The 12017-nt window shown below is 38.7% G+C and overlaps 1 protein-coding gene across 4 annotated transcripts in view; it reads right to left on the bottom strand.

The window, feature by feature from the left end:
* Positions 1 to 12017, bottom strand: part of LOC105495236 (epidermal growth factor receptor pathway substrate 15) — a 162514-nt gene that overhangs the window by 120041 nt on the left and 30456 nt on the right. For 2 of the 4 annotated variants that reach the window (XM_071093088.1, XM_071093090.1), the window contains exon 2: positions 3096 to 3137. In XM_071093088.1, coding sequence (XP_070949189.1) covers positions 3096 to 3137 — 42 coding nt within the window. Of the gene's footprint in view, positions 1 to 2895; positions 2961 to 3095; positions 3138 to 12017 lie in introns of those variants that run through there. The other 2 variants (XM_071093083.1, XM_071093086.1) reach the window with 1 other exon arrangement.

The following is a 12017-nucleotide window of genomic DNA, read 5'->3' as shown; positions in this document are numbered from 1 at the left end:
CTCTTCTGATCTTTGTTGGTTTAAAGTCTGCTTTATTAGAGATTAGGATTGCATCCCCCGCTTTTTATTTTTTGCTTCCATTTGCTTGGTAGATCTTTCTCCATCCCTTTATTTTGAGCCTATCTGTGTCTCTGCACATGACATGGGTCTCCTGAATATAGCACATTGATGGGTCTTGACTCTTTATCCAATTTGTCAGCCTGTGTCTTTTAATTGGAGCATTTAGTCCATTTACATTTAAGGTTAATATTGTTATATATAAATTTGATCCTGTCATTATGATGTTTGCTGGTTATTTTGCTCATCAGTTGATGCAGTTTCTTCCTAGCATCAATGCTCTTTACAATTTGGCATGTTTTTGCAGTGGCTGTTACCGGTTATTCCTTTCCATGTTTAGTGCTTCTTCAGGAGCTCTTGTAAGACAGGCCTGGTGGTGACAAAATCTCTCAGCATTTGCTTGTCTGTAAAGGATTTTATTTCTCCTTTACTTATGAAACTTAGTTTGGCTGGATATGAAATTCTGGGTTGAAAATTCATTTCTTTAAGAACGTTGAATATTGGCCCCCACTCTCTTCTGGCTTGTTGAGTTTCTGCCAAGAGATCCGCTTTTAGTCTGATGGGCTTCCCTTTGTGGGTAACCCGACCTTTCTCTCTGGCTGCCCTTAACATTTTTTCCTTCATTTCAACTTTGATGAATCTGACAATTATGTGTCTTGGAGTTGCTCTTCTCGAGGAGTATCTTTGTGGAATTCTCTGTATTTCCTTAATTTGAATGTTGGCCTGCCTTGCTAGGTTAGGGAAGTTCTCCTGGATAACATCCTGAAGAGTGTTTTCAAACTTGGTTTCATTCTCCCCTTCACTTTCAGGTAGACCAATCAGACGTAGATTGGTCTTTTCACATGGTCCCATATTTCTTGGAGGCTTTGTTCATTTCTTTTTACTCTTTTTCCTCTAAACTTCTCTTCTTGCTTCATTTCATTCATTTGATCTTCAATCACTGATTCCCTTTATTTCACTTGATCTTCATTCACTGATTCCCTTTCTTCCACTTGATCAAATTGGCTACTGAAGCTTGCGCATGCATCACGTAGTTCTTGTGCCATGGTTTTCAGTTCCATCAGTCATTTAAGGTCTTCTCTACGCTGTTTATTCTAATTAGCCATTCGTCTAATCTTTTTTCAAGGTTTTTAGCTTCTTTGCGATGGGTTCGAACATCCTCCTTTAGCTCGGAGAAGTTTGTTATTACCGATCGTCTGAAGCCTACTTCTGTCAACTTGTCAAAGTCATTCTCCATCCAGCTTTGTTCCATTGTTGGCAAGGTGCTGTGTTCCTTTGGAGAAGCAGAGAGGTACTCTGATTTTTAGAATTTTCAATTTTTCTGCTCTGGTTTCTCCCCATCAATAGTATCTGATTCTCACTGACCCCTCAGAATTCAAAGACAAATACTTGTATGGAATGTGTCTACGCTTTATAGCAACATAGTTATTACATGGGTTCAACAACAATTTGTTTTTCTTCTTATCAGGATGTAATTGGATAAGTCAACTGTGTAAAACAAGGCCATTATTTGAGAATGACTTCTTTTACTCAAACAAAACAAAGATTAAAGAACAAGTACTGACTTTATGTGACACCAATATCATAAAGATCTCCCAAGAAAACTGGGCTGCTACCTGGTTTACAAGATCCCAGCCTCACAGGTAGTAAAGTAAGGTCACTTACCAACAGGCTAGGAACCTTAGCAAATCTGGGAAACCACAAGATGAAATAAATTCACTCATATTTATATGTACTGAAGGTGAAATATGGTAGAGAGAATTTCTAAGGTTTGGAGCATAGCCTTAAAATAGAAGAACAAATATAACAGGGGCGTTAAAAAGTACAGTCTGAGATCCTTGATATTTTTCAGGCAGAAATTATTCTCTGACCTTAGAAGGTGCTAAATAGTTTATAGCTCTTGATTTGCAAGTCAAAACCAAAGAGGCCTATAATGTTTAAATAATACTTGCTGAAACTATGTAAATAGTCAGGCCAAATATAATGAAACCAGCCTTTTCTGTGATCATAATCATAAGGTAGGGAGACTGTTAGAAAAAATAATCTGATACTTGAAATTGGGCAAATAAGATTGCCTACACCTTCAAGAAATTATCATCTGATCTATGGTATGCACCCTTGATGACTTTCTACTGTCTAGACTGCTTTATACTCTGTAGAGGTAGAGGTTAATAGAAACTGATAGCAATGCAAGTGACTCCCGGCCATACCAATCCGTACCAACACAAATGAATACTGTCTGGTGAAGTATGTAAATCTCTATAACTCATATTCCCATTTTCTTTTTTTTCTGAGATGGTGTTTCACTCTTTTTGCACAGGCTGGAGTGCAATGGCGCAATCTCAGCTCACTGAAACTTTGCCTCCCAGGTTCAAGTAATTCTCCTGCCTTAGCCTCCCGAGTAGCTGGGATTATAGGCATGCACCACCAAACCCAGCTAATTTTGTATTTTAGTAGAGACAGGGTTTCACCATGTTGGCCAGCCCGGTCTTGAACTCCTGAACTCAGGTAATCCACCCGCCTCGGCCTCCCAAATTGCTGAGATTACAGGTGTGAGCCACCGTGCCCAGCCATATTCCCATTTTTATATCTGACCAGAGGCTGTATATCTGTGCTAATTAACCAGTAATTAATGAGTTGAATAAAATCTGTGATACATGCTCATTATATATTTGTATAAAAGTCATGTTTTTCACTTTGTGAAAATTATACTTTAATAAGTCTTAAAAACAACATAGAAGTTATTTGTATTTGTCTTAAGAATTTGGAATATTTATATCTGAATAAATCTATCAAATACATAAATTTTCAACATAGATATTTAAGACAACTAAGTACCTGGACTTAATTATCTTTCCTTCATTTCTCTGGGAGCTTGTCAAATGCATTAAGTACTCAAAGTAGGAGGCTGTAAACAAGAAGTTGAAAACAAGACATGCCAAATTTATCGAGCTAGCTGGTAATCTACAGGCATACAATCAAGAGTTGACAGTATACCTGATGTTCAATCTAGGCAAACAATGAAACAAAAATCTTACCTGTCTATAGTATTTTTCATATACAGGATTCCCACTTGATAACTGAAATAAACAAATTAATAAAAATTAGATGCTATTCATTAACTTCTATTAACATATTTTGCATTCATTCAACAGATAAGAAACAAAGGTGAATAAGATAAAATATCCTTGATTTCAGGGGTTAGGTTTTGTTTCTTCTTGGGGGGCGTGAGAGAGAAAACAGATAAAGATAGTCACATGGGTTACTAAAAATCAGGTAGACAAGAAATGAAACAAGAATCTTAAATTTTGTTTTTGATATCAATACTTCTCTTCATCTAAAATTTTACCCAGAAACCCAATACGTAACAAATTAAGAATGAAATGCTTTTGCTAAAGCCAGTTGTGAGAGGCCCAAATCCCCAAGAATTCAGCCTCTACCCAAGTACCTATGAATACATTTCAAAAACCACTTCAATAAAACAATTAAATGAATATACAAACTGACGTACAGAAAGATGATAAGTGATGTTATCAGATATGAACTGCTTGCAGAAAGGCAGTTCCATTAAATTCACACTACAGTTCAAAGAGTTCCTTGGTCAGTTTAGGAACAAACTCATCTGAAATTCAATGTTTGAAGGACCGACTGGGCGCAGTGGCTCACACCAGTAATCCCAGCACTTTGGGAGGCTGAGGCAGGAGGACTGCTTGAACCTAAGAGTTTGAGACCAGCCTGAGCATCACAGTGAGACCTCGCCTTTACAAATAATTTAAAAACTGGCCAGGTGTGGTTGCACATGTCTATGGTCCCATCTACTTGGGAGGCTGAGGTGGGAGAATTGCCTGAGCCCAGGCAGCTGAGGCTGCAGTGAGCTGTGACTACACCACTGTACTCCAGCCTGGGTGACAGACTGAGACCCTGTTTCAAAAAAGAAAAAAGAGTTTGAAGGATCAAGTTTGCCTCCACATGAATGTGTAAGAGTGTTCTGGGATCAGGATGGGAATCCAGGAAGGCTTCATGGGGTGACATCAGAGCAGGAACTTGAGGTATGGGGAAGATGGGGAGAGGGTGATTCTACACAGAGACAGCAGCACGCACAAAGGCATGAGATCAACAGAAAACTCAGTTACGTCTAAAAAGAACAGCAAGAAGTTCCGAATGATAAGAGGGATAGGGAGATAAGATTATAAAGTTTTGTAGAAGACAACTTATGAAGGGTTTCATCTGCCATCGTTGAGTAAAAAAAAAATGAAGTCGCCCAGGCTGGAGTACAGTGGCATGGCACCATCTAGGCTCACTGCAACCTCTGCCTCCTAGGTTCAAGCGATTCTCCTGCCTCAGCCTCCCAAATAGCTGGCATTACAGGCGTGCACCACCACGCCTGGCTAATTTTGTATTTTTAGTAGAGATGGGGGTTCACCATGTTGTCTAGGCTGGTCTCAAACTCCTGACCTCAAGTGATCCACCCGCCTTGGCTTCCCAAAGTGCTGGGATTACAAGCATCAGCCACCACAACCAGCCTTAGGAAGTAATTTTAATGGTCTGGTTGAGGAGCTGAACACTGACAATGGCAGAAAAGAAGGGTATGACTTGAAAAAAAGTTTGTAACATAGATTTGACAGGACTTATTAAGTGGATGAGGGGGAAGGAAAGCATAATTTTAAAAATATATAAAATATGTACACACACACACAGAGTTTCCCTTTCCACAGTTTTAGTTACCCTCAGTCAATTGCCGTCAGAAAATATTAAATGAAAAATTCCAGAAATAAACATTTCATAACTTTTAAATTGTACACCATTCCAAGTAGCATGATGAAATCTCATGCCATCCCACCCAGGACATGAATTCCTTTGTCCAGGGCATCTACTCTGTATACGGTATCTGCCCATTAGTCACTTCGTAGCCGACTCAGTTATCAGGCTGACAGATCACAAAAAGGATGAGTATGGTACAATAAGATATGTTGAGAGAGACAGAAACCACCTTCACATAACTTTTATTACAGCATATTGTTATAATTGTTCTATTTCACTATTAGTTGTTGTTGTTAATCTTACTGTGCCTAACTTATAAATTAAACTTTATCACAGGCATGACATACACACAGAGACAGATATATACTCGAACTCAAGACTGCAACGTGTGTGTGTGTGTGTGTGTGTGTGTGTGTGTGTATGTGTGTGTGTGTCCTACTGGTTCAGTTTTTCTGAAGAACCCTAATACATCCAGTCTCAGAGAGGTTACCTGTTCAGGCTTTTAAAAGGCAAGAGTCAGCCAGGCATGGTGGCGCGTGCCTGTAATCCCAGTACTTTGGGAGGCTGAGGCAGGCAGATCATGACGTGAGGAGATCAAGACCATCTTGGCCAACATGGTGAAACCCCGTCTCTACTAAAAATACAAAAAATTAGCTGGGCATGGTGGCGCATGCCTATAATCCCAGCTACGTGGAAAGCTGAGGCAGGGGAACTGCCTGAACCCTGGAGGTGGAGGCTGCAGTGAGCTGAGACCACGCCATTGCACTCCAGCCTAGCAAAAGAGCAAGACTCCATCAAAAAAAAAAAAAAAAAAAGGAAAGAGAAAAGAAAAAGCAGAGTCAGACGGACGCGGTGGTTCACGCCTGTAATCCCAGCAGGGGATGTGGGAAGCTATGCCAGGAGGATTGCTTCAATCTAGGAGTTTGAGATCAGCCTGGGCAATGTAGAGAAACACCATCTCCACCAAAAATGCAAAAACTAGTCGGGCATGGTGGCACACGTATATAGTCCCAGCTACTCAGGAGGTTGAAGCAGGAGGACTGCTTGAGCCACGGAGGTCAAAGCTATAGTGAGCTGTGATTGTGCTGCTGCACTCTAGCCTGGGCAACAGAGTGAGACCCTGTCTCTTAACAAAAAAGTCAGAGTCAGGACTTATGTGTCCCACTCCTAGCTCTGTGCTGCTTCCCATATGCCCTGGTATGCCCAGGAAAATCTTGATTTACAATCATTGTCCCAGCATCCCATTCAGCTTACCATGTGTCTCTGATTTACCATTTTTAAAAAGAAACTTTTTATTGGGCCAGGTGTAGTCGCTCGCGCCTGTAATCTCAGCACTTTGGGAGGCCGAGGCAGGAGGATTGCTTGAAACCAGGAGTTTGAAACCAATCTAGGCAACACAGCGAGACCCTGTCTCCATTTAAAAAATTTTTTAAATAAAAAATTAAATAACATTTTAAATTTTAAAGAAACTATTAACAATCATTATATCAAAATACACTAAAACCAGAATGGATTTTGTATCTCTACTGTATATATCTAGTTTCTGGCCAAGTTATCAGCTAGTAGTGTGTAAGTGCTTTCACCACATGAACAAGTGATGACATTTGAAAGAGAAGTAAGTAGTGATAATTCCATCTTTCTTGTTCTGATTCTTTACAGATTCAACAAAACTTCTTCTTTGCAACGGAAGCATATAGACTTACTGAAAAGTATCCTCAGACTTAAGCAACCATGGGTAATTAACTCTCTATGGTCTTGCAAAATATTAGGAGAAATATTTGACACTGGTGCTCCTGTTGGTTATCTGGTATGCCAGGCAGTGCAGTGGCATGTACAGTGACCACAAGACACGCTAGGCCACCAGCTGGCTAAGTCAGTGGGAAATCGCAGGCTGGGTGCAAATGAAGTATGTGCAAAGTCAGTAGTCTGAAAACTTTTAGATGGTTTTATCATTTATTATATTGTGTAAGTCTACAACTGTTTGTTTATTTTGTTGTTTGGTAACCATTTTATTATCTCATAAGCCTTTTCAGGAGCAATGGGCTATAAAGCCATCACTGTATCCAATAAAAACTGAGTTCTAAATTTTCATTTCTCCGGAAAATGGATGGGCAGACAATTTGCATAAAACCACTGAAGTAGTTTCCATTTATCATGGAAGCTCTAGTGACATCACTATTAACAAGTAAGATTCAAACATCAACATTTATAAATGTTTTCATATTCCCAGAGTTACATTTTTAAGGATAAGACTGATATTGAATACAACAAAATAGTGCAACAGAGCAATATGTGTGTTCTCCTTGCAACCTGTCATTGGACTTTCGAGGCTAGTACTTTTAAAAACCTACTTTATAAATTCAATCAATGTCTCAATAGTGAGTCTTTTTAAAAATAAGTCCTCCAGAAATTGGTTGCATCCCGTTCAAAATCAGTTGAAAACCTTTGATCGAAATTAAAGTTTAGTGAGCTGGGCATGGTGGCGCACACCTGTAGTCCCAGCTATTTGGGAGGCTGGAATGAGAGGATCACTTGAGCCCAGGAATTCATGACCAACCTGGGCAACATACAGAGACATCATCTCTTTAAAAAAACAAACAAACAAACAAACAAAAACAAGTTTAATGAATAAAGCTCCAGAAAACCTTCAGCTTTTGAAGCTTTTGGCAAATATCAATTATCATCAACAAAGTCTGCCAGGATACTGAAATATATCCTTCAAACAAGGAAGAACCTAACAAATTAAATGAGAGTTCAAATGGTACACAAGATTTCATTTTGAAATTTTTGTATTTTTAGTAGAGACAGGGTTTCGCCATGTTGGCCAGGCTGGCCTCGAACTACTGACCTCAGGTGATCCACCCACCTCAGTCTCCCAAAGTGCTAGGATTACAGGTATGAGCCATTGTATGCAGCCAAGTCTATTTTTAAGTAGATGAAAGAAAATTACAGGCCAGGCACAATGGCTCACGCCTGTAATCTCAACACTTTGGGAGGCTGAGGCGGGTGAATCACCTGAGGTCAGGAATTCAAGACCAGCCTGGCCAACATGGTGACACCTCGTCACTACTAAAAATACAAAAAAAAAAAAAAAAAAAAAAGCTGGACATGGTGGCGGGCACCTATAATCCCAGTTACTAGGGAAGCTGAGGCAGAAGAATTGCTTGAAACCAGGAGGCAGAGGTTGCAGCGAGCTGAGATTACACCACTGTACTCGAGGCTAGGTGACAAGAGCGAGACTGCATCTCAAAAAAAGAAAGAAAGAAAGAAAGAAAGAAAGAAAGAAAGAAAGAAAGAAAGAAAGAAAGAAAGAAAGAAAATTAGAGAAGGCCTACAATTTTGAAACACTTAAATCTGGTGGAACATGTAAAATAAATAGGGACAACTTATTTGTATCAAAGAGAGTACCTTGTGACTAGATTGGACAATACAGCAAGATCCTGTCTCTATAAAAATTGAAAAGTAAAAAGAGAGAGTACCTTTAATACAGGCAAAAGGACATTGCCTGTGAAAATACTGGGACTGATATATTTATAATTTTCTTTTCTTTTTTGAGACAGTTTTGCTATTGTTATCCAGGCTGGAGTACAGTGGCATGATCTCCACTCACTGCAATCTCTACCTCCCGGGTTCAAGTGATTCTCCTCCCTCAGCCTCCCGAGTAGCTGGGATTATAGGTGCCCACCACTACACCTGGCTAATTTTTTTTTTTTTTTTTTTTTTTGTATTTTTAGTAGAGACAGGAGCTTCATCATGTTGGCTAGGCTAGTCTCAAACTCCTGACCTCAGGTGATCCACCTGCCTCGGCCTCCAAAACTGCTGGGAGTACAGGTATGAGCCACTGTGCCCAGTCTATAATTTTCAATAAGAAAAAAATTAGAATTAAGAATATTCTCCATCTAGCAAAATTTTTCCTGAGCTAACTGGGTACAGCAGCACATATATAAAGTATATTGGCAACTAAAAAAAATTTTTTTTTTTTTTTTTTGAGACGGAGTCTCGCTCTGTCACCCAGGCTGGAGTGCAGTGGCCGGATCTCAGCTCACTGCAAGCTCCGCCTCCCGGGTTTGCGCCATTCTCCTGCCTCAGCCTCCCGAGTAGCTGGGACTACAGGCGCCCGCCACCTCGCCCAGCTAGTTTTTTGTATTTTTTTTAGTAGAGACGGGGTTTCACCGCATTAGCCAGGATGGTCTCGATCTCCTGACCTCGTGATCCGCCCGTCTCGGCCTCCCAAAGTGCTGGGATTACAGGCTTGAGCCACCGCGCCCGGCCGGCAACTAAAAATATTTTACAGAGAAGCATCAACTGTGGAAGTTAACAACCACAAAGTATAAAATGTAACTGTAAAATATTGCAGTTTTATGAAAAAATTAAAACTAGTAAAACCATATGGAACATCATTATATGATTCAGAAAAGTATCAGTGACACAATATTAGTGACATATTTGACTGAGAAACTGATAAAAATACAGTTATTACCAAAAATACTTTGTTTTTAAATATTCAACTGAAGTCCATGTAAAAACTTTGTTATAATGTACAACAAAATGTTTTATAAATTGTTTTTGAAAAAAGAGTTTAAATGGAGCTATTTTATTGATCTACTAATGCAATAAAAACTATTTTAATGGTTGAAAAAGTAAATATTCCAAAAATATATCAAATTTTAAATATTTGTAGTACCCCCTTTCATTCTCAAAAATGTACCAGTTTGAATGAAAAATTATACAGTAATCTACTTAGTTATGACAAAAGTATAAATACTTTGCTAAAGAAAGCAAATTAAATATGTTCCCTCAATAACAAAAAGTTAATTTTAAGTGGATGTTTCAAATACAGGAAAAAAAAAAAACCTCACACAGTAAGAAATCCTGATCTTCAAACTGTGCCTTAAAAATCCTCACATTACAGGTTCATTGGTTACTACCTAAACACATAGGAGAAGATATTAGCTCACCAAAGTGTTTCAAAGTACACTCTGTGCTGATTACTACACTAATGTGATATAGCTAAGTGAGAATGGAAAAAGTCATCCAAAGTGCCAAGTCACTCATCAAGCAAGATGACCAAAGAGTGTTTCTGGTATGTTTCAGTAAAACTGGCTTTTGTTGTTATTGTCGGACTATGAACATGATCACTTTTTAGGCGGGAAAAAAAAAAAATCACATATAATGAATGAACAGAGGAAAAAAATTGAAAGGCATAGCTTAAATGGTAACAATGATTATCTCTGGATAGCAAGATCATAAATGATTTTTACGTTCTTCTTCATACTACTTTGCAGTCTCTGGAAACTCTTTGAGAATAAACATGTCCTAATTATATAGTAAGAATGAAACAATAAGGCTATTTTCAATCTGGAGAAAAATATAAAAATCCCCAAATCTGATCAGTATACAAAACTGCATGTGAATTTTTAACAATCAAGTTAATTCCTAAAGGAAAACTTTAACTCCAACTGTCAAAATCAAAATCTGACCTTTTACAATTCTGTTATTACAATTTAAAAGCAATTATTTATTCATTACCTGTATCATAAACTCTTACCGGCTGTCACAAAGTTAAATATTCATAAATGTCAGAATTCTTTTGAAAGAGTCCATTGCTATTTCTTACTAGTCTGAAAAATTTAAAGTACCTGTAAACAAGAGATGCTAGAAAGCCAATAAAGTTTTGTAAAAAAAAAAAACAAAAAACACTCAGACTTTGGTATCAGATAGGCCTATATTCAAAGCCCATTCTACTACTTCTTAGGTATACGATCTTTAATAGCTTATTTTACCTCCTTGAAAAGCCTGTTTCCTGATCTGGTTGGTTTTGAGACAGGGTCCCACTCTGTCCTGGCTGAAGTGCAGTGATACAATCACACTGCTGCCTCAAACTTCTGGGCTTGAGCAATCTTCCCATGTAGCTGGAATTACAGGCATGAGCCAGTACCCCCAGCCTCTCTTCTTCCTTCTTTAGTAATAGTACCCCTAAGCTTTACATATGGACACCTAGCTAAAATCTACATTTCTCAACCTCTCTTGCAATTTCAGTTATTCATCAATGGAATGATAAAAGAAATGTGTCCAACTCTGAGGATGTGCATCTAAAGAGAAAGGAAATGACTTCTGACTCCTAACCCTTCTTGTAAGTGGCTAGAATACAGATATAGGGACAGAATCTGGAGAAGCTATCTTGGATTGAGACAGAAAACATGTTGAGAAAAACACAGCAACATGAGAAAAAAACCCTGAGTCCCTGACACCATCATGAAGCTCCTACAGCACTCTACACCACTTACCCCACTTGGATTGTTACTTGAGATTTGTGATTTTGGTTTAAACCAATATCCTAACTAATGTAAAAAAACGAAGGAACTGCTATTTTTGTAAAGGAAACAAATGTGTTATTATAATTACATATATAGCTATACAAATGTAAATATAATAAACTTTACTAAGAAAAAAATTGTTACAAAAGTATAGCCTAGTATACCATATATCTACATATAGATATCTTTTTTTTTTTTTTGAGATAGAGTCTCCTTCTGCCACCCAGGTTAGAGTGCAATGGCGTGATCTCGACTTACTGCAATCTCCGCCTCCCAGGTTCAAGCAATTCTCCAGCCTTAGCCTCCTAGGTAGCTGGGACTACAGATGCACACCACCACGCCCGACTATTTTATTTTTAGTAGAGACAGGGTTTCTCCATGTTGTCCAGGCTGGTCTCAAACTCCTGACCTCAGATGACTAGTACAGCATCTTAAAGTGTTTAGATGGTATTATAATTCCCAGTCATCTGTTTCCCTCTTGTATACACAGAGTATATAGCGTCTCTCTCTTTAAGAGTAGTATTAATATCCCTGCCTGTTGCCATGTGACTTGTAGTGTTTCTCTGTGGGTGTTCCAGGGGTGGGTTTGGCCATATAACTTGTTTTGGCCATTGAATCCGGGAGAAAGTTCCAGTTAAGTAGAAGCTTCAACAGCTGTCGTGTGTTTCTGACAGGTCTTACTGTTTTCTCTCTACCAAGAGAATATGTCACAAATAGGGACTGCTCCTCCAGCCTGGATCCTCAAATGAGAAAGAATCACAGAGCAGAACCATAGCTGATTCCTAGGAAACCTATAATGTGAACAACATATAAACCTTTCTTATTGTAAGCTACTCATATTTTGGCTTGTTTCTTAGTGCAGCATAATCTAGCAAATGTTAA

This window comes from Macaca nemestrina, chromosome 1, assembly GCF_043159975.1.
Source record: "Macaca nemestrina isolate mMacNem1 chromosome 1, mMacNem.hap1, whole genome shotgun sequence".
Classification (NCBI taxonomy): domain Eukaryota; kingdom Metazoa; phylum Chordata; class Mammalia; order Primates; family Cercopithecidae; genus Macaca; species Macaca nemestrina.
Note: the sequence above shows the minus strand (reverse complement) of the source record. Positions and strands in the feature narration are given on the sequence as shown.